Source organism: Neoarius graeffei, chromosome 13, assembly GCF_027579695.1.
Source record: "Neoarius graeffei isolate fNeoGra1 chromosome 13, fNeoGra1.pri, whole genome shotgun sequence".
Taxonomy (NCBI): Eukaryota; Metazoa; Chordata; class Actinopteri; order Siluriformes; family Ariidae; genus Neoarius; species Neoarius graeffei.
The window spans coordinates 43,122,023-43,145,737 of record NC_083581.1 but is presented as its reverse complement, the minus strand read 5'-3'; the positions used below and the strand labels follow the sequence as shown (position 1 = coordinate 43,145,737).

Below are 23,715 nucleotides of genomic sequence, written 5' to 3'. Positions count from 1 at the left end.
CATCACACACTGTAAATGTCACAATCATCCCAGTGCACATCATCAGGTCCAAACCAACTCATTTACCAACAAACCCTCCCTGTGTCTGAAATCACTCCCTATGCACTATATAGGGCACTATATAGTGGGGACGCCATTCTGTAGTGCTGTCCGAAACCTTAGTGCGGATTATTCACACTCTATATAGTGCACTCAAAGTATCCCACAACGCATCATGAAAAGTAGTGTACAACCAATGGTCGCTAACCAAAGCAATATATCCCATCATGCATTGCGGTCACACTGAAAGAAATCAAATTAAAAGTCTCAAATTTGATTGAATAAAAGGCAGCGGCAAAGAAGAAAGTATTCAGTCTTGATTTAAAAAGAACTGAAAGATGCTGGTACTTTGTATTGATTGATGTGGGAAATACGCTCAGTATAATATGTATTATATGTACAAAAATGCAGAAAAATAGGCTTTACTTATCCAAATGTGTTCAAAACCCGCCAAAATGCACTTGAAACCACCCAATCTGGCAACACTGGAAGTAAGGTGGAAGGTAGTTTGTCGTCACCTCAAGACGACGCCAACGATTGGTCAAATTTGCGGGAAAGTTGCGGTGATTGGATATAATTGCAACATTGCCCTGAATTCACAGGGATTGGTTGAAGTTGTGTTGAAGTTGCAAATCACAACATCGCAAAATCTTGGAGGGTCTGGCTATGGTACTCACATGAGTGGACCTCTGATAAAAAATAATTATCCAAGAGAAAAAAAAAAATCTATCCGCGAATATGAATGATGGACGTGGAAAAAAAGGAAATAGCTTTGAATGAGATTTAGCTCTCCATGGGTCAAATAAACCTAAACTGATCTTATGTGTCAAGGATTTTAACTGACTTGGATTAGAGGAAGACCTGTCTAGGGAGGGGTTTTGAATTAAATTGAAGTTGCCACCAATAATTAAGTAGTGATCATCAACTTTAGGAAGAGAGGAGAAAAAGCTTGTAATGAATTTGGTGCATAATGTAGGTGCATAAACACAGGCCATAACCACAGGTATGCCACGTAGTCTACCAGAAATAATTACAAATCGACCATTAGGGTCTTCAATGGAGCTTGATACCTCAAATGGAACACTTGTGTATGAGGATAGCCGCACCCCTTGCCCTTACTGGGAATTTAGAGTGAAATACATGCCCTATCCAAGGTCGCTTGATACGGTTAACCTCCGAGGAACAGAGGTGAGTCTCCTGTTTAAAAAAAAAAAAATCATCACCCCGAGTTGCTTTAAATGAGTCATTACCTTGTTACGTTTAACAGGCTGGTTGGTGCCCTTCAAGTTCCAGGAGATAAAGCAAAGATTCTTACCCCGAGTCGTCATATCATAAAGAAACAAGGAGCAATACCTCTCCCAGGCCTGACACAACTCCCGAGCCAAGGAAAAAGGGGAGAAAACAACAAACATACAAAAAAAAGACATCAAAACATCCCTCCACATCCCTCCCACTTCCATTTCCCTTATACAAACCAAACACATCCACATCTTCAATCCTAGACTGGTACGTCATCTCTCATCTCATTATCTCTAGCCACTTTATCCTTCTACAGGGTCGCAGGCAAGCTGGAGCCTATCCCAGCTGACTACGGGCGAAAGGCGGGGTACACCCTGGACAAGTCGCCAGGTCATCACAGGGCTAGACTGGTACCAAAATCCAGAATTGTGACACCCAAAGGCATTTTTGAGACAAAGTCAGCAAACAGTCTTTTGTCGTCAATTTGGGTGTGCCGAATTCAAATCTGCAATATGCCGAGCTCTATCTGACCTCTGTTGACCTCTAGAGGTCATTGAACTTTGGGCCTGTAAACGTCTCAGCTGAACCCAGTTTCTCAGCTTTCTAAGGAATGAAATGTACTAAAATGATTAATGAAGTTAGCAAATGGCCTTGTTTGTTAAATGTTTGGGTGATGAATTCATTTTTCATTTGTAAAACGACATATGACCTCTGATAACCTCAAGGTCATTAAACTTGGCCTATAGGCCTATGCATTTAACGGCATTTTTAAACTGACTTTACTCCCCCAAAAAGAATATGAACAGACAAAAAACAAATATCCCAACAGGATAACACTTTCTGCTTCCATAACATTCTCTTGTTCAGGTGAACAATATATAAAACGTACACCACGATTTTAAAGGATGACATATGATTACAGAAAAGCAACATTAGTCTTAACATTTAACTAAGGTAAACAAGCCATCAATAAGTTTGCATCAACATTTGCCTCAAATAGAGAAACCATCCCACTTATTAAACTCTACTACGGGTCAATCCATGTGAAATCACCAGAGGCCTCGCCACTGACCATCTCAGATTTGCTTCATACTTTCTGGAAATATTGTCAGTGTGCCCAATAAATAGTGTACAAAATTTTAGGCTTGTACCTTCATTGGTTTCTGAGATATAGGGGCTTTAAAAAAGGGGCATGGCCCCAATTTCACTGTTAGAGCACGTGCTACAGAAAACAGACCGAAATTCCATAAGTCATTACTTTTAAACTATTCATGCAAGATACATGAAATTTTCAAGGATTGTTCTTCAATGCCAGATGCCTTAAATACTAAAATAGAAAATTCACAGTTCAGTATTTGCCAAGTTATGGCTTGCTGAAAATCATTTAAAAAAAGTGCTTTGGAGCAACTTTGATGCTCCATATCTCCACATTAAAGCACACCAGATCTTTCAAATTTTCTTATTTATTACTCGTTATAGTACTCTTTAGGCAACTAGGTATGTGTTCAAAAGAAATCAAACTTTCTGATTAATTAGGCTTTAAAAATTAAAAAAAAAAAAACATTGTGCCTATAATTCAAATGCATATTACAAATGTATGACAAGGTCTACCATAAAAACATGTATACCACTGGAAAGAGCTTGTTTTGATTAGCAAATGCACAAAATATGAAGTTGGTACCCTAAACCAAACTATAAATATAAAGGTATCAAGTACTGCATGTTTAACGATAGACGGAAATGCTGTTTTAAGGCATATAATCTACTAGCAGACAAACTAGCAAAACATCATGTCATTGCCAAACACCAGAGTGGATATTTGAAGGAAAATCTGTCAGCGGATGAATGTATTATGTTTTTGGATTGTGCTGAAAACTCCTGTGTACAGGATTCTACCCAGGGATACCACTGGGACAACAGCCAATGCACTCTTCATCCATTTGCAGTGTACATTAGAGCGAAGAATGAAGATGGTACAAAAGTAATGAAATGCATCTCTATCTGCATAATAAGTGACTGACTGCCTTAAGCATGATACAGTGGCCGTACATGCATTCTTAAAAAGGGTTTTACCATATATATGCCATTTACATCCCCAGCTGAAAAAGGTCATTTACTTCAGTGACAGATCAGCAGCCCAATACAAAAACTATATAAAATTTCACAGATCTAATAAAGCATGCAGATGATTTTGGATTTTTGGCAAATGGCATTTCTTTCCCACTTCTCATGGTAAATCACCCCGTGATGATTTTTTTTTTTTTAATATAAAGTTTTCCCACATTAGCAGCCTACTTTTGCACAGTTTTATTTTCATTCACTACAATTCTTGTTCTTGGCACTGTTAATGCACATTCACCTGTACAAAGCATGTAGAAGAAGAAACCTTTGTCACATGCACAGTGAAATTCATCCTCTGCATTTAACCCATCTGAAGCAGTGAACACACGTGCACCCACAGCAGTGGGCAGCCATACTACAGCACCTGGGGAGCAGTCGGGGTTAGGTACCTTGCTCAAGGGCACCTCAGCCCAAGGCCGCCCCACGTTAACCTAACTGCATGTCTTTGAACTGTGGGGGAAACCAGAGCACCCAGAGGAAACCCATGCAAACACGGGGAAAACATGCAAACTCCACACAGAAAGGCCCTCGCCGGCCGCTGGGCTTGAATCCAGAACCTTCTTGCAGTGAGGTGACCGTGCTAACCACTACACCACCATGCCGCCCATATATAGATATTTATCGTTACATTTTTATCTGTATATTGTACAGTCAGCTTTTTTTAAAATTCTATTTTATGTTGTACAGTGTCTCTTTTTCACATGTCTGATAACGTGCTGCTGTACCATAATTTCCCAGCTTGGGATCAAAAAAGTAAAGTCTGTCTGTCTACATTCTGCTGCTACATTATCAGGAAATCAGTTTCCATAATTTGAGACCTGGAGATACTACAGTGGAGGAAAAGTTTGGGGTCCTCATTGATCGTTATGATCCAAATCTACTGGTTTGATTCAGTTCACATTCAGGATGGGTTTCATTTCTAATAAACTGAATTTTGGTGGTGGTGGTTGTTTCCTGTTTTAATATTCAGCAATTCTCAGTGTCCTCTTTGTGTCACCACTTTGCTGATGTAAACCTGATGTACAGGATAATTATAGTTGCAAATATCACAGAAGTCAATCAAATCCATTAAACCCCCACGAGGTCAATATTACATGCACCTTAATTACTATGCTTTTTTTTTTTAATAAATGGTGGTGTTTAATGTGCACAGCAATGGCTCAGAACTTACATATTACATTGAGCAATATGACTAATGGTGGTGATAAACTATCACTATAGAGCCACATGCTCCGACAGGACACTTTCACATCCCACTAAAAAGGCAATACAAACCTACCTTATCACACCTGTAGACTATCATTATTAGCACATTTTTATGCCTCCACCACCGTAAGGCGCAGGAGGTATTATGTTTTCGGGTTGTCCGTGCGTGCGTCCGCCCGTCCCGAAACCTTGTGAATGCGATATCTCAAAGGCTAATGAAAGGAATTTCACCAAACTTTCACCATTTGTGCGCTTTGGGACAAACATGAACTGATTAGATTTTGAGATCAAAAGGTCTAAGGTCAAGGTCACTGTGAGGTCAAATGTCTGTCCGAAAACCTTGTGAACACAATATCTCCAAGGCTGATATAAGTAATTTCACCAGGTCAAAATTACTGTGAGGTCAAATGTCCATCCCCAAATCACAACTTAAGGCGTGTAGTCTACCGGGCGGAGGCATCCCCATCGACACCGTTGGCATCGAGTTCTATCTAGTTTACCATTAATCAGTTCCCCCAGGATTCTGCGGGCCTTTTTTGTGATTGTTGTGGGTTAAAATGTCTGATGTTGCGGGGGGGGATTGTTCCAAAAAATTGCGATGTAAGTTGCGGTGTTTTTTAGGTTTTTGTTGCGATTACATTGCCGGAGGAAGTGTAAGTTGCGAGAAATTGCTGCGATTTTCTCTTTTGTGATTAAAATTGAGTGATATGTTAAATATTAAGTTATTACTGAAAAACTATTGATTAGAAAAAAAAAAGACACTGAGAAATGGTCCTATAAACATCTTTACCAATATAAAAGATTACCAGGACTACAAAAATGCAGAAAAATAGGCTTTACTTATCCAAATGCACCTGTTGGTTCAAAAGTTAAAGTGCATAGAACCTCACAGCACAACATTAAGTTACCTTAAAATATAATATAAATGCCTCAGCTTTCATGTAAGAAAAAAAAACTATTAATACTAGTACTGTGTGCAGGCAGTCTCTCCTGAAGACTAAATTAAACAATAATTATAAACTAATAAAATAAATGGCTCAGGCTTCATAGAAGAAAAAAAAAACAATTTGAACAGAATCTCACAGTATGATGCTGAAGCTGCCTAAACAATGGAAAATAAAATATCATTTTGGCAAAAATGTTGGCATCCATTAATTTCTTGTATTTAGTAAAAAAATAATGTAAAGTGCACACAGTCCTTCATTGTAAACATAACACACTTTCAGTAACAGAATTTAAGCCTACATAAACACTGACTAAGGCGGAAGGTAGTATGTCAACGTCACCTCAAGACGACGCCAACGATTGGTCAAATTTGCGGGAAAGTTGCGGTGATTGGATATAATTGCAACACCGCCCTGAATTCACGGGGATTGGTTGAATTTGTGTTGAAGTTGCAAATCGCGAAATCCTGGAGGGTCTGATTAAATTGTTCTCCAACATCCTTAATACTTGAATAAATTAGTCAATAACTGAGATTTTATACTTTCCTTACTGTTCTGTTTTCTTAGGAATAACAATCACTAATTCAGAAAACCTATCTGAATTCCTTTCTACGAGTAGGCAGCTGTAGAGAAAGCATCAAATATGTTATGTGTTTAATGAACCATTGTAATGGAAATCAATCAGTTAATAAAATGAACAACCAACAAACAAAACCAATAGGTCCATATATTCAAGCTGTTAATAATTAGATTTAATCATTAATTAATTCTGCAGTGTGTGCATATAACCAACCTGTTCATCAATCAGGAGTTAAACATGCTCAAACTCTGGTTACCATCACTGACACATCTAACTGTTCATCAATCATTCCTCTTTAGAAGCTGCTTTATCCTGGACAGGGTGAATCCGAGGCCTATCCCAGGAACACTGACTGTGAGGTGGGAATACACAAGGAGATACTGGTCTATTTCAGAGCATCAATCAGACCATAACACTCATGCGTTTGTTGAACATCCTATTCCAGATGTAGTCCCCCATCTTTGTTGTTATAATCTCAACTCTTCCCCTGGTGAGGAGTAAGGAGTGTGTAAGGTGAGGCTTGGGGTATAGTCGGTGTTCCAGCTCATCCCAAAGGTGTTCAGTGGGATTGAGGTCAGCGCAGGATATTCGAGTTCTTTCCCTCCAACCTGAACACATCATGTCTTCGTGGAGCTCACTTTGTGCATACGGGTACTCTACTGATGGAACAAGGTTGGGCCTTTTGGTTCCAGTGAAGGGAAATTGTAACATTAATGTTCCAGCTTACAAAGATGTTCTACACAATTGTGTGTTTCCAGGAGTTTGGGGAAGAACCACGAGGGGTATGATGGTCAGGTGTCCACATACTTTTGGCTAGAGTGTGTATCAAACTGATCACCACATCAGCAGGTAAATAAACCCAACTCTATATCAGTATGAGACAACTTTCAAATGTGTGTCTGGTCAGTTATTTTAACACGTAATTACACTTTCCAATCCACTTATTTGGCCATCTGCCAGTCATCATCATCCAACCCCTAAAGCATCCCACTGACTGGGAACAGAGGGCACGGATATCCGCTCAATTCTAATAAAACTTCAGACGTGGAAAGAAATCCAGTCTGATCTAGTAAAAAGCATTACCAGACATGTTCCCAAGTCAGATTATTTTTAGGCTACATAGCAAGAGCTACACAGCACGATGGTACGACTGGTTCAGCCCTCAGCAAAAGAAAACCGCAGCTTTGTGGGATGATGAAGGAAGAGAACAGTATAATCCTTACAGTTCAATTATCTTAGATTTCAAATGAGCCTCTAATGGCAGGGCTCTACTGTGTAAGGACAGAGGAGTGCAGTGTGTGTGTCCGACTTAGGTTGGAATTTGCTCTCCAGACATCCCTGTGCACATTCCTCTGCACCCCAGGAACAAAGTTTGTCTTTCCTTGTTCCAGATCCACTCAATTATCCTGACGGGTCTAAACATTCCTGAAGGCCCACATACCAGCGCTTCCATTTCAGACAGGTCTTTCCGCTTCACCCCTCTCCCTCCCTCCCTCCATCTCTTACTTGCTCTCTTTTTCCATTCCTCCAGCAGACTCGCTCTCTCCTTCAAGGAAGGAAAAAAAACACGGACTGAGACACACCTGGTCTCTTCTTAGTGACACTAAAAGTGGGTGAGAATAGCTGAAAAACATCAAGGCCTTCGCAGACACAACACACACTTGAGTATTTCACCTTATTCTTTATCTAAATTGGTCGGTCTCATTCATCTTATCGGTTTTGCTTATGCAGTCCTTTCTGATATGTAATAAGACTAAAATAAAGAAATGTGATTTATATATTCAACCCTTTGTATGCATAGCTTTAGTGCTCCACTTTTGTCTCGTAAACCCTTTGGATTTACTTAAAAGGAAAACCAACTGCGAAACGTCTAGCGGTGTCTTATCAGCTCTGTATATCAGACACGGCTATATGAATCCATGCACTCTGAGTCATCTCTCAAAACCGCATTGTTTCACTCAGACACTAATAAATACCTGGCAAGTCGATACACATACACTCCCGGCGCACTTTAATAGGAACTTGTTGTTGATTCTAAGATTCCTGTTCTTGGGTGACAGGAGTGGAACCCAATATGGTCTCCTGCTGTTACATGCTGAGATGCTTTTCTGCTCACCACAGTTGTAGAGTGATCATACGAGTTGCTAGATCTATCTATCTATCTATCTATCTATCTATCTATCTCATATATAGTTTTTTTTCCTAGCAGCTCAAACCAATCGGTGCAGTTTCCTAAAAGCATCAGAACACAAAGATCATCGTTAAATGGTAGCACGAGCAGCACAATGAACACACTCTCTCCTAGTTAAGATGGTCTTAGCATTAAGAGGCTTTTGGGAAACCCACCCCAGGCCATAGACTTCTCTTAGCAACAAGGCGTTTGTTTCCACCCACAGAACTGTCGGTCGCTCAATGTTTTTTTGTTTTTCGCACCATTCTGTGTAAACTCTAGAGACTGTTGTATGTGAAAACCCCAGGAGATCAGCCGTTTCTGAAATACTCAAACCAGTCCATCTGGCACCAACACCCATGCCACGGAGATCACAGTTTTCCCCATTCTGTTTGAAGTGAACATTAACTGAAGCTCTTGATTTGGAGCTGCATGATTTTATGCACTGTGCTGCTGTCAAGGGATCGGCTGATTAGAGAACTGCAGAAAACAGGAGGTGGATGAGTGCTCCTAATAAAGTGAGTGTAATGCTGAAATGTAGATGATGGAAAATGGTTATCATTAATTCAGTCTTATTAAAAAGAACACATAAGGTTACCGCCCCCCTGCTTAGTATAATGTGTAAATACTAGTGGGTAGTAGTGGGCCCAGGGTGGCACGGTGGTGTAGTGGTTAGCGCTGTCACCTCACAGCAAGAAGGTCCGGGTTCGAGCCCCGTGGCTGGCGAGGGCCTTTCTGTGCGGAGTTTGCATGTTCTCCCCGTGTCCGCGTGGGTTTCCTCCGGGTGCTCCGGTTTCCCCCACAGTCCAAAGACATGCAGGTTAGGTTAACTGGTGACTCTAAATTGACCGTAGGTGTGAATGTGAGTGTGAATGGTTGTCTGTGTCTATGTGTCAGCCCTGTGATGACCTGGCGACTTGTCCAGGGTGTACCCCGCCTTTCGCCCGTAGTCAGCTGGGATAGGCTCCAGCTTGCCTGCGACCCTGTAGAAGGATAAAGCGGCTAGAGATAATGAGCTGAGATGAGAATTGGGCCCTCACAGTTATAGGATCACCAGTTTGATCCTGAACTAGACTTACTGTATGAGTTGTTTTGCACGTTTTCCTCCAGGTTCTCTCGTTTCCTCCTATCTCAAAAATCAGGTAAGCACACTGGCCAAGTTAAATTTCCCTGGGTGCGAATGAGTGCATGTTATGCCCTGCAACAGATGGGCATTCCATCCACGGTGGCTCCTCCCACTTTACACCCAGTATTCCTGGCGTAGGCTTCAGATCCCCCGCAACCCTGACCTCAGTGAAGACGAATGAATATAAGCTCCAGTTTCCAAAATCTAGAATCATTATCCAGTTAATCTGATAACAGGTACACACACACACCTGCAGAGCAAAGGCAATAAGGATAATAAATGGCTTAATATCATGTTTGTAAATACCCATACACTCCCAGTCATCATTTCTGTCCAGTTTTGGTTGAAACATGCAAATTCTATAAATGACAACACATCATCAGAGGATAGCATGGACGACACATTGCATCATTCATGACGCGTCTTTGAAGAAACGCTCACAGAATGTTCCAGTTAGATGAAGACATTGGTTATACAGGATATATGCGCCAGGTGTATAAGAGTGGGATATGACCAGATAATGCTGTGGTTCTGTTAAAACATTCTATGGACGTTTTGTGGAATCCCTCAAGGCTCAATTCTGGGTTGTGTACTTCTCCAACATGATGTATAAATAAAATATTTCCTCCTGTTAGTATACAGATGCCACATAGCTACGTGTGTGTTAGATTTTCTGTGGATTTCTCAGGGCTCAATTCTGGGACCTTTTATTATATAACTGAATTATAATTCCTCTGTCAAGTGTAAGTAATAAATACAGTATATATCATTCCTTATAATATCTACGCAGATGACAACTATCAGATTGTCTTTTGTGGAGTCAAAAGTGGTTCATTATATATATGTGAATGAATGAATGAATGAATGAATGAAGCGATCTTTTTAACCTAACAAGCAAAACTTCCCCAATCTCTATGCAGATGACACAACTATAGCTCTTCTATCAGATCATCTTTTGAGGAGTCAAAAGTTCAAACATGGCTCATTTTTTATTAAAACAATACGTTTTTGGTAGGTAGGTAGGTAGCTAGCTAGATCTATCTATCTATGTCCAAGGTGATTTTTCGAATCCAACAAACAAAAAACTTTCGCAATCTCTATGCAGATGACACATAGCTGTATCTGTTGTACATGAGGCGCTATCTCCCAAGGCTTAACTCTGGGCCCCTTAGTATTTAGCCTACATACACTTCCAAAATTCATAAACATCTTTCCTTCATCAACAGAGACAAACATCCGTTTTTAGCACCTGATATTCACTTAGAATCGATAACATGAGGACCTTGTCGTCTTGTACTTTTCTGCAACCAAACAAAGATAAACCAATGGCTCTCCCGAGTCGTCATTGAGATTCCTCGTATCTGAAGGTCAAAACAACATCAAGAAGTCATTTTTGCTGATATGTCTGTAGAATGTCACACTTGCACCTACATCATGACATTCTGTTCCCTGCTGATAAGTGTCAAAACTTCACATTCCTGTTTCTCCACTGTAACTCTTATCTTGCTTGTGCAAGATATCTATTATACATTTACAGCTAGACACCGCTGAGTCCGTTTCCACCGACACACAGAAAAACGGAAACAGATGTCAGCCAGAAAGAGGAATTATAATTATGTTACATCTCAGTGTTCCCAGTGGTCATTTCCTCCAGGGAAAATATGTAATTGGTCCATTGTTTTGGGTTGGGATACAAGACATTTTGTAAAAATACCAATATGTTACTACATGTCCTTAGAGAAACTAACACCCACATGCCTGGAGGTTAGGGACATGTATACGAAACGAGCAAGCAAGAACATATGCAACAACGTCGTGTCGATGCCATGGAAACACGATGAGACATCTTAAAACAATCCTGATCCAAGAGCATGGATGTTTGGCAGGATGACTGGTCTCTATGATTATTTTCAAACACTGGACGTCTTTTTACACAGGGCACATTTAGGCCATGAGTCACATGCTCAAATCAATACGGAAACAAGGCCTCTGTTATTTCCTTCCCTAATGAAAGCGCAAAACTCATGGCAGACCACTGGAAAATATTATGGCTGCCATTACTACATAAAGTGTGAAACGGATTTTGCAATATTTCCCAAAAGAGTAATTGGGGGGTGGGAGAGCTGATTTCATTAAGAGCAACAGCACTGTTTCCTAAAACAAGAGCATACTCTGAGCAAAAGGAAAAGACCGACATGAAAACAGGGTCACGTTTAGAAACAGATGGTCACTAGGAAATGGACATCAAAATTAAATTGCATCCATGGACACTATGTGGTCACTCCATCTAGGGAACATGCATAATCGGTGAGGGATACAAGACATAAGGAGAATGACCAGTCTTTTTCAGAGTGTAGTTTCTGCTAAATGATTCTCTGGGCACGTATAAGAGCATGAGTGCACTACTCTGTGTATCCAATGACACAGGCATGTGTGACCTAAGACGAGAGAGCTGCAATGAGGTCTAGGTCAGATCACATGGGGGAAAATACATAGATCCCACACACCCTCATGAGTCACCGTCAGGGCCTTTGTATAGCACAGACGAGTCTTGCACCCAGTCCGAGTCATTCTAGATCAGCCTGATTCCATGCTCCTTTAATATTAGTTGTAAGAAAAGTGCTCTAATATCACTATGTTTATGTTGTCACACTAATGAACAGATGCAAAATGACACCACTGTGGGTGTATTTCTCGATCAATGAATATAAATCAAAGTAGACTGCAAACTGTGCTCTGAAAATATTAAGAGGAGGAACTACTGCATCTTCGTGCAGTCCAGGTAACCTGAAAAAACATCGTAAACAAGAACTCAGCAGGATGAGGCCATCACAAGTAGCAAAAGACATATAATAATGACAATAATGAAAACACCCTTGGCAAATGTCCACACTCTCACCCGTCCCGTGCCAGCCCAAGAACCCCACCCCCAGTGGCGCAACATGAATGCCCTCGGTGCCCCCCAACAACGGCCCAGGCTCCGAAAAGCCCACAAAACAGAACCGGAGTCCCACTCCACACACAGACAATCCTAGGTGAGACTCAGTATATTGTTCTCGACAATCATCCATTATTGCTCATCGATTCCAAAAGAAAACTAGAAGGGCACTCTGTAGAGTGTATACCTCTGCCAAGCCACATTCAAATTTACATCAAAATCTAAATCAATGGTTCCTTTGCCCATGGCTCACCTGTCCTCAAAATTTCGTCAAAATTCGTTCACGACTTTGAGTTACACTGGGAATTGACGACAAAAATCCTGGATCCACATAAATACATATCTGGATTTGCATCAATATCTAATCATTTGTTCCTTGGCCCATGGCTCACCTTTCCTCAAAACCCGTTCACTACTTTTTGAGTTACGTTGGGAACAGACAAACACACAAACAAAACAACAAACAAACCAAACAAACAGGTGAAAACACAACCTCCTCCAACAAAGTTGGTGGAGGAAACCATGCTATATAAAGATATGCTTTTGTGAAGTGAAACAAAACGTGCTCTCGTCCAATGCAACCCTACTCCATTCAAACCAACATAACGTAGCTGTCTAATGCACTCCATGGTAACTGTTTATTTTTAAATATTCTCATCTCATTATCTCTAGCTGCTTTATCCTGTTCTACAGGGTCGCAGGCAAGCTGGAGCCTATCCCAGCTGACTACGGGCGAAAGGCGGGGTACACCCTGGACAAGTCGCCAGGTCATCACAGGGCTGACACATAGACACAGACAACCATTCACACTCACATTCACACCTACGGTCAATTTAGAGTCACCAGTTAACCTAACCTGCATGTCTTTGGACTGTGGGGGAAACCGGAGCACCCGGAGGAAACCCACGCGGACACGGGGAGAACATGCAAAATCCGCACAGAAAGGCCCTCGCCGGCCACGGGGCTCGAACCCGGACCTTCTTGCTGTGAGGCGACAGCGCTAACCACTACACCACCGTGCCGCCCTTTAAAAATAAACAGAACTGAATAAAACGTTCTGTGAGATGTCCTTGACTGATTAATACCAAATACATTACTCATTTCTACACAGGTATCAGTGAGTCACAAAAAACATTGCATTTGTACTCAGTCTGAGAGGGAAAAAAAATGGTATCAATTCATCCCTACACAGAAGTGTAAGTCGCACACAAGCTTTGTGTATCAAGAGAAAAAAATGACTTCCTGTTAACTTAATAGATGGAGTAGAACAGTACAATACATCTCCATCTAGCGTCCTTGCATGGAAATGATGCCAGCTTAAATGCCATAGCAATAACACACTTCACCTAACATCAACATGGAACAGATGATGCAACTCATCCTTAGTATCAGACCACAATTACCTCTAATACACCAATCCCTGTACTACGCCAGAAGGTTAAACAACATCCAATTAACACTCCAGCTTGATCAAAACAGGCTTACCTTGTTTCGCTAAGAAAGCGTACTAACTGCAAGAACATCCCGTTACTGTGTGCAGTCTACACTCGTTTATTCATCTGTGTTCATTCATGTTGCTCTATCCAGCCATCTCTGAAATTCAGTGCTTATTTTTAAACCTTGTAGAAAAATCAGACTGCTTCCCCCCCCACTTCAACCCAACAGCTTATAAGGAAATCTGGGCTACAGTTGCACTTTCCCTCCATCACCTCTCTTTCTCTTTTTGTTCTTTTCAAAACCTGGTGGACAGATTGCATGGAAACTCGGAGGAATTTCCTCCATGGAGAACACATTTAGGAGCCCTCGGAGCTGTCAGGAATGCTTTGTGGCTGACTACACTGACGGAGAAAATATGTTAATAATGCAGGGCTGCTGCCATACCAAATATGGCCATGCTGTTACGTGTGGAGGCCACATCTGGAAGTGCTTGGAGACAGAAGATGGAGGGTGTGTTTGGGGGCTGTGGGGGGAACAGAGTCCAGAAATAGAAACAGTTAAACCTATATGTGAATTTTAAGGAGCTCTCATATGATCCGACTTTTTACAGGATGCATGCGCACAAGAAAAGGTGGTGTAGGAGTTTGTAGGCATGGCTTTCGGTTTCCACACAGATTTCAGCCAGCGGTTTTTAGTCCAATGTATCATCAATACCAGTGCAAAAATGAAAGACAAAACAAATAAAAAGAGACCCAAAAATCTGTGTGAAAAAATTGACATGATAATTCTCATCTCATCTCATTATCTCTAGCCGCTTTATCCTTCTACAGGGTCGCAGGCAAGCTGGAGCCTATCCCAGCTGACTACGGGCGAAAGGCGGGGTACACCCTGGACAAGTCGCCAGGTCATCACAGGGCTGACACATAGACACAGACAACCATTCACACTCACATTCACACCTACGGTCAATTTAGAGTCACCAGTTAACCTAACCTGCATGTCTTTGGACTGTGGGGGAAACCGGAGCACCCGGAGGAAACCCACGCGGACACGGGGAGAACATGCAAACTCCACACAGAAAGACCCTCGCCGGCCCCAGGGCTCGAACCCAGGACCTTCTTGCTGTGAGGCGACAGCGCTAACCACTACACCACCGTGCCGCCCCTGACATGATAATTGTTTGTAGCAATAGTGTTAAGCAAGCACTATACATACACACGTGTGTGTTACATCGCACATACAGTGCAAGTCAAAAGTTTGGGGACACATTCTAATTCAGTGGTTTTTCTTTATGTTTATTAAATAAAAGTCACTTCATGTCTTATGATGGATGTCGTTTCTCCTTACTTAGCTGAGCGGTTCTTGACATAATATGGATTACTACAGTTGTGGAATAGGGCTATTTACTGTATTTGTATTATTTACTATTTAAATCTCAAAACACATTAAGACGACAATAAATTGCACTAATTAAACTTTTGACAAGGCACACACATTAATTGAAAAGCATTCCAGGTGACTACCTCATGAAGCTGGTTAAGATAATAATGGTGTGTAAAGCGTCATCAAGGTAAACGCTGGATACTTTGAAGAATCTAAAATATATGAAATTGTATGAAAGACTTTTTTTTACAACATAATTACACATATAATTTCATAGTTTTGATGTCTTCAGTATTGTTCTACAATGTAGAAAATGGTCAAAATACAAAACAAACAAAAAATAAAACTATGAATGAGTAGGGGTGTACACACACACACACACACACACACACACACACACACACACACACACACTTCATTATTGAGTCAAAACATTCTAGATTTCCAAACATTAGCTTCCAGCACAGCATATTATGTAAGAGAGCACTTTTCAGACAAGAAAAAAAAAAAACAACACACACACACCCACCCCGCTGCTGCAAGTCTCCAGAAGAACTGTGGCTGGTTCTGCAAAATACTCAGTAAAACTTGCAGCTAATCCTTATGAGACTGCACAAATTGTACTTGAGACTTTTTTTTCCAAGCAAACACCTTATTTACTGTTTTAAACATTCATTTTATATAATTTTTTTTTAAATCTCCCATACATTAATCCAGCACTGTGTTGTTACTAATTACCACTAATTTATTTATGCTACGTGTGAATAGTAATAAATACACATTTTATATTTATTAGTTCTTTGAGAAGAGCTATAAATGTATTTACACATTTATAGTTTCTTGTCCTGCTATATACAATTGTTGAACATGAAAAACTTTTTTAAAATTAATATAGTTATAGCTTCCTGTAGTACTGATAGTTTTTTGCTGCATACACCAAGTAAAAATGGATAGTACAAATTATGCATTATAATTATTAAAGACCATAAAATACTCATTCATTTCTTTGGGGCTGAAAATACTCTCCAACAAAATGCAGCAGTGAAGAGAGAGAGAGAGAAAACAGTGAAAGGAAAGAAAGAAGGGGGAATCATTGTGTTCAGAGTTGGGGGGGTTCATTTAAGAAAAAGAAAGAAAGAAAGAGAGAAAGAAAAAGAGAAAGAAAAAGAGAGAGAATTATAGACAGGGTGGTGCTTAGCCCAGGATGGAAAACGCGCCAAAGGAAGCATTCCATGCATAGTTTCAGGCCAGTTCAGCGGAGAGCGACGTCAGCGCACGCCTGCTCCTCTATATAAAGCAGCGCAGACTCACTCACAGTCATACAGCGCTTCAGCCTCGAACAGAGTGCGAGACAAACGGCGAACCACACGCCTGACATTCACTTGAACGAAGGACCTATAAAAGCTCAAGGACTAGAAGAACCTTTTTGTTAATTTTTTCTTTATTCAGAGGCGACGTTAATCAGGGAAAGATGTTCCTTTTTCCACTCATCGTGATGTTCATCGCAAGCTGCGACTTGGTAAGTTGAAACTTTTTCAGGTCACTTTGCAGGGGAGATAAAACCCTGATGGGTAGGCAGATTTAATAAAGAAAAAGCACTAGATACCACAAAATAGATATTATGTTCAAGATATTCAGAAGGACTTCCAGAAGTTATGGATGCCAGATGGTGAAATGACTGGATGGTTTCTCTAAAGTGGACATGTTCACTTGTGTTCAGGTGCTGTCCTCGTGCCCAGCTCAATGCGAGTGCCCACTGGAGGTACCCAAGTGCACGCCAGGTGTCGGTCTTGTGCTTGACGGCTGCGGCTGCTGCAAAGTCTGCGCTCAGCAGCTGAACGAGGACTGCAGCCAAACAGAGCCTTGTGACCATACCAAGGGGCTTGAGTGCAACTTTGGGGCCAGTTCAGGTGCCACCAGAGGCATCTGCCGAGGTGCGTTTGATATACTTGACAATTACTTTAGCTCAGAGCATAGCAGGTTTTAATGTCAATGTGTGCCTGTAAGGATTCTGACTAACAGGATTCTCTTCTGTTCCCTAACAGCCAAGACTGAAGGCAGACCATGTGAATACAACAGCAGGATCTACCAGAATGGAGAAAGCTTCCAGCCCAACTGCAAACACCAGTGCACATGCATTGATGGAGCAGTGGGCTGCATCCCTCTCTGCCCCCAAGAGCTGTCTTTGCCAACGCTAGGCTGTGCCAATCCCAGGCTGGTCAAAATTCCAGGCCAGTGCTGCGAGAAGTGGGTCTGCGATGGTGCCATGAAGCTAGAAACTTCTGACAAGCTGTTGGAAAAAGATGCAGTGTTTGACGAGACTGAAAGTGACCTCACCAACAAAAATGAGTTGGTGGCCAACGTGAAGCATGGACTCAAGTCCCTTGCTGGTAGGTGTCAAACTTCAGTTTTACGCCAATGGTTTTGGAATTGGTTTGACAGTTTGAGTCTAACTTGGTTGCCTTCTGTTATTTGCAGCATTTAGAGCCCAGGCTGAGTCTCATATGTTCAGCGAGCAGAAGTGCATCATCCAGACCACTCCCTGGTCTCAGTGCTCCAAGTCCTGCAGCACTGGCATCTCCACCAGAGTTACCAACAACAATGCTGAGTGCAAGCTGGTCAAGGAGAGCCGGATTTGTGAAGTCCGTCCTTGCACCCAGTCCCCTTACTCCAGCTTAAAGGTAAGACATGCCAAAGCTTCTGCATCACAAATTAGCCCTCCAACAATACCTCATGATATTAACCATCAGTGCCTGTCGATAAAGTCAACTGACCGGAGATTGTTCTTTCCAAAACAGAAAGGAAAGAAGTGCAACAGAACCAAGAAGTCTACTCAGGCAGTGAAATTCACCTATGCAGGCTGCTCCAGCCTGAAGAAATACCGTCCTAAGTACTGCGGCTCGTGCGTGGATGGCCGCTGCTGTAGCCCACAGCAGACCCGCACAGTGCGTGTTAAGTTCCGCTGTGAGGATGGCGAAACCTTCAACAAGAATGTGATGCTGATTGAGACCTGCAAGTGCTCCTTCAACTGCCCCCATACCAACGAGGCCTCCTACCCCTTTTACCGACTCTTCAATGACATCCACAAGTTCAGAGACTGAAAAGGGAATCCCGAGTCAGAATGACGCAACGATCAGCAGTGATGCCGGAAATGGCCAATCACAGCATGGCTGGGAACTGGGTGCAGACCCACTTCAGCCAGCCAATCTACTACCATCTCCAGATTCCCACGGAATCACAGACTTGTTAACTGAGGAGTTTGATGAAGTGCACTGTTTGCTGAGGCCTTGTCAGCGTTTTCAATGCTCGCTCCACACTGGAGCAGTAATTCAGTAGCTTCGTTTCGGAGCGACTTGTAAACTCAAGCAATTTGTAAAAATATAGTTGTTTAAATGTTAAAAACTCTTGTGTATATTTTGATTTCTAAACACAAACTATGACTCAGCTGTAGACTTGTATGTGTATATCTTCAAATAAGCATATGTGCACATACATAATTTAAAAAAAAAAAAGCTTAACTTTGTAGACCATGGTTCTGTAATGCCCACGAGTTACACCATGTTGTGGTTTTTCGACAAATTTGTGGTAACATTCCTCCCTAATGTGGACAAATGCGTTCATATTGTTCGGCAGCTATTGAAAATCAACTCCATCAGCGAATTAGCAACAAAATGAGTTGACAAAGTTTGAATGAATGTTTTTAATATTGTTATTAATATTATTTATCAAAAGTGTAGCTACTTTATTTGATTATTGTCATACTGGAATAAAGTGTAAAATGATCTAATTTTATATGTTCCAAATAAAAAAGAAAGAAAGATTTATTTATGAAACTAAACAATGTCTCTTCATTGCTTGTTTAAGAAGTGAATGAAACGTCTTCTGTTTCAATAAAAGTTTATGACCTACATTACCAAATAATTCAGATAATTTTAAGTCTCTACGGAGGGGACAAAACAAAAAAACAACAAGTAACTGCTTGATGTGTTATATAACCGTTTATCCTGGAATGCCATAGTAATGGTTGAATTGCTTTCTTTGGAGCAGCCTCAAGTCAAGGTCTCAACTAAACCTAATAACAAAACGATTAAAAGCCTTGGCATTAGTAAAAAGGCATGGAATCACGCCAGGAACCTTGAATGCCTTCCCAACCAGCAGGAATCTCTCTTTAGGGGAAACTATTTCCAAAGTGGGACAGCTTTTTTTTTTTTTTAACAGGAGAAAGAGGATACTTTCAGGTCTGAACACACTCACTGCATTTCAGAGTAAAGCTTTATGGTTTGAACAGACTCGAACAGAATGTCACACCTCCAAGAACAATCAAAAGGATAAGAAGCAAAACTCAGGGCAAAATTCAAACTTGAGGAGGCTCGCCTTATCTTAAGCCAACCCAATCAGTAAAAATATTTAACATGGTAACAGAACAGCAGCTGCATGATGAGCGCAACAATAACAACCCCTATTCCACTCATGATGATTAATATTTAAATTCCAGTATCTGCCAAACCACTTGGGCTTGTAAAGACAATATCCAGTGTAAGCATGGCTGAGAGTCTTAGAGAAGCTTTAAAACTTGCAAAAGCTTTGCTTCTGACTGTGGGGCAACTGGCTCCCTGTCCTCCATCCAGCCCCCCCCTTCCCCAGGGATGATATATCTACACAGAGGTTTGATCCAGGTGAAATGGAGACTGCTCAGGAATGCAGACGTGCTGATGGCCGGCAGATGGTGGAAAACATTTGGAAGACAGCTTGTTCACTTTTGAGGTTATGGGAAGACCTCGCTCTAAAAATACATCATGCCTGAGAAGCCCAGGTTGTGTTTACTAGAGGTGATGGCCAAATCTTCATCTTTGCTTACATTCCTAGATACCAAAAGCTCCTTTAAACCCTTTGACTTTAAACTAATGAAAGAGCAGACCTGGCCAGGACCCATCCTTCTGATATGAAAGCCACCAGGTCCAGTGAGAAAATAAAATTTCACAAGACAGCTGGAACCATTCTCTCACAAGAGCTCAAGACTGAAATGGAAAACACTTCAGAAGCTATTTCAGAGCTCTGATACTTCGTACACTTCCCAGCTGTTTCCAACAGGGAGCTATGAACACACTTTTTTATGGTTACGCTTTGTGATCTGCGCTGTGTCGTACAACAAAGCTGGAACATTGTTCAAGTTACTGATCAACAACCCGAGCTTCTGTTTCTCACTAATCACCACCACCATGTGGACCTTGATATGAAGATGGGCTGTTCAAGAGACTCTCATACACCCCTCGGCCACTGTTGAAACAGTGTTTACGTGATCAAGATGTTTCAGGTTTGTTAAACATGACGTAATGCTTTGGGTCCGACTTCCGACAGGGAGGGGAAAAGAGGCCATTACAGCATCCTTGGAAGGCGTTTGGCTCTGATGTCAGTGCTTTTACAACTCCTTGGTTCAAAACAGCAGCATTACTTTCACTGTTATTTATTGCGAGACCAGCAGGAGGAGGAGGAGGAGGAGAATGATGAGGCCTGCTCTTCCTCTTTTCAACAGCCACTTCAGGCATCAACACCCAAAGCTTTGCCACTTTGTCATGTAAGATCGCCCCCTGCTGGCAGCACTGAAAAGTGCACACTAGGATCCTTTAATTAATGCACGTTTTGGCTTGGTTTTCACAAGCATTATGACATTCTTGCATTGTTTTTTAAAACTGTAGGCTATTACTAAGCAACTTTATCACCAGTTTTAGATTCCATCCTTCTGTCAGAGAAACAAATGATATTTTTGCTACTTGAGAACATGGACATCATTTTAGCATAGTGCATGGTACCAAAAAGAATTTATTTAAAAGACTACCAGAGGACATCACATTGACTAGAAGAGATTCTATTGGTTTGAGAACAGTGAGAAGCATGGCATGACAAACATACTGTATGCCATGCTGATTTGATTATAAGTAATCCGATTTAATGACCTGGAGGTGCAATGTATCACTAGGTGTGAGGTAACTGGGTGTGCATCAGTGAGAATAAAGAAGGGGCTGCCAAATGTTCAGTAGTTATGTAACTGAGCCAACACAAAGTGACCTGGAGATGCAAGTAATGAGCCTCTGTGCAATATCCTGGCTCCAGGTCCAGTCTTATATAAGCGGAAGTTTCGAGTTCAACGTAAGAAGCAGCCGCCTCAACTCAACATGATGGATGCCAGCTTTAACTATCCAGGCCTGCTGGCAACGTCAACCCAAGTCATTGTCCAACTGGCTGCTAACTAAGGGTGTGGACGAGGCCCAAGCTGAGATGGTAGGAGGCAACGTCTTCACTGCCAAAATGATGCACTCTTTTGCGAAATGGGACATACCAGCATGAAGGCATGATGTGGTGAGGTTAAATCTGCTTGATGTACCTAAGGTTCATTCTGACCTGGAAAACATCTGAAGTTTCCTGGCATAAATTTTCAGAGATGCTTCAAGCTGAATACTGATGTAGAATTGTATTTTCCTTCTAAAATATTAAGTTATGGTACTGAGTGTCCAGAAGCAAATAACATTAAAAAATCCAGTACAGCCCTGACAAATTGGTTAATAACCATCAGATTTTATTTTTGAGGTGGGAAGTATGCAGTAGTGAGTGCTTATTGGACAGAAATGCAAAATACACCCCTGAGCACAGGACGAGACATTAACATGTTTCACGGTTTCCAAGAAATGACAAACTATGTATTTAAAATGAGATATATTCATTCATCTATCTTCACTAAGTGCTTTATCCTGATCAGGGTGGCGGTGGATCCGGAGCCTACTCCAGGAACACTGGGTGCAAGGTAGGAATACATCCTGGTACGAACATATTCACACCTAGGAAACAATTTAGCTGAGCCTATCCACCTACCGGCATGTTTTGAACCAGGAGAAAATCCCCATGAACACAGAACATGAGAAACTATACAGTGACAGAACACACGAAAGAACTTTGGCTATATTTTTGTTTGAAACACTAAATAACAAACAAACAAACAAACAAACAAACAAACAAACAAACAAACAAAGTAATTCCCCATGCTTAACTCACTTCAAAACAGGCATGGTACGAGTCACCTAATTCACAATTCGATTTTCCTATGATTATTTTTTTAAACAAGTAAAACAAACAAAAATTCAATGGAAATTTTACCACCAAAAATACAATTATTTTCCTGTTGTTTATTAACTTAAATATTCCTTTTGTTAAATTAAAAAAAAAAAAAAAAAAACCTTTTGTTTCAATTTTTTAATAACCAACAGTAATTATCTACCCAAATTTAAGCTTGGAATAAAATGGTCTATTAACTAAAACGTTGGGGCGACACGGTGGTGTAGTGGTTAGCGCTGTCACCTCACAGCAAGAAGGTCCTGGGTTCGAGCCCCGTGGCCGGCAAGGGCCTTTCTGTGTGGAGTTTGCATGTTCTCCCCGTGTCCGCGTGGGTTTCCTCCGGGTGCTCCGGTTTCCCCCACAGTCCAAAGACATGCAGGTTAGGTTAACTGGTGACTCTAAATTGACCGTAGGTGTGAATGTGAGTGTGAATGGTTGTCTGTGTCTATGTGTCAGCCCTGTGATGACCTGGCGACTTGTCCAGGGTGTACCCCGCCTTTCGCCCGTAGTCAGCTGGGATAGGCTCCAGCTTGCCTGCGATCCTGTAGAAGGATAAAGCGGCTACAGATAATGAGATGAGATGAGAACTAAAACGTTCCTTTTATTCAGAAGTGTTAACAGGCCTTTCCTTGATAAACATTTGTACTATCTACAATTTCTTCTCTTCTTTTTAGCTTTCAGCAGTTTCTTGTTAAATCTATTTGTACAATTATATAACATCTCTTTCCTAACTTAGAGCTACTTTTTTTGTGCCTTTTCACAGTATTCGTGCTGTGTTACTTCTGCCTAAAGTAAAGTCATGTGTAGGTATATAGCACAATTATAGCAAGGGAAAAACTACGCAGCTTGATCATTACAATTAATTTTTAATTTCATAGATTCAAAGACTCTTAAATTTGTATGGCAATTTATTTTTACATGATACATTATTACATGCCTAACTCAAAATACTACAGCTTAGATTTCACAGACACTAACTTAACTGGGTTTGTACATATGTATTTTTATAACATTTAGATTTTTTTAGTACTCCTTTTATTGCAATAAAATATCTACAATTTCTGTATCATTGCAAACAAGCACCTTCCTCCAACATGTTTACTGAGATTTGAATAACTCCTACAGGACCATGCAAGTTCAATCCAATTTGGTCTCTAATGATGCTATAGAGCAGGCAGAACATCTTTAAGGCCTTCTCAGTTTTATGACAAGGTCAATCACTGATCTGGTTCCCAGATGATGGCGTTGCTAGGGAAATAAGCATACGAGAAAGAAGGACTGTGTTTCAAATGTCTCCTTTTTAAACTAGCCAAACTGTTTGCTGGTTAAAAATTTACCGTCGTTTAATTCATCACAAGCATCTCCAATAGAATCCGCAAAATTAGGAAATAAATTGTGAAATATTACATCAGATTTTCCCAGAAA

At 41.0% G+C, this 23,715-nt stretch overlaps 2 protein-coding genes across 2 annotated transcripts in view; one reads left to right on the top strand and one right to left on the bottom strand.

Moving 5' to 3' along the window:
• ddah1 (dimethylarginine dimethylaminohydrolase 1) overlaps window positions 1–13,931 on the bottom strand; it is a 151,050-nt gene extending 137,119 nt beyond the window's left edge. The window contains exon 1 of the mRNA XM_060937770.1: window positions 13,849–13,931. The gene's annotated coding sequence lies outside the window, so the exon portion shown is untranslated. The remainder of the gene's footprint in view (window positions 1–13,848) is intronic.
• A 2,551-nt stretch (window positions 13,932–16,482) lies between these two features.
• On the top strand, window positions 16,483–18,981 carry ccn1 (cellular communication network factor 1). The gene is made up of 5 exons (XM_060936833.1): window positions 16,483–16,702; window positions 16,904–17,117; window positions 17,229–17,573; window positions 17,662–17,864; window positions 17,982–18,981. Exons 1-5 carry the CDS (start codon window positions 16,655–16,657, stop codon window positions 18,282–18,284), a joined length of 1,113 nt encoding a protein of 370 aa, XP_060792816.1. The 5' UTR covers window positions 16,483–16,654; the 3' UTR covers window positions 18,285–18,981.
• The last annotated feature ends 4,734 nt before the right edge of the window (window positions 18,982–23,715 follow it).

Coding starts and splice junctions, on each gene's coding strand:
- ccn1 (XM_060936833.1), top strand. CDS start 16,655: ATGTTCCTTTTTCCACTCATCGTGATGTTCATCGCAAGCTGCGACTTG. Junction 17,574..17,661: donor TGGACTCAAGTCCCTTGCTG/GTAGGTGTCAAA, acceptor TGTTATTTGCAG/CATTTAGAGCCCAGGCTGAG. Junction 17,865..17,981: donor CCCCTTACTCCAGCTTAAAG/GTAAGACATGCC, acceptor TTTCCAAAACAG/AAAGGAAAGAAGTGCAACAG.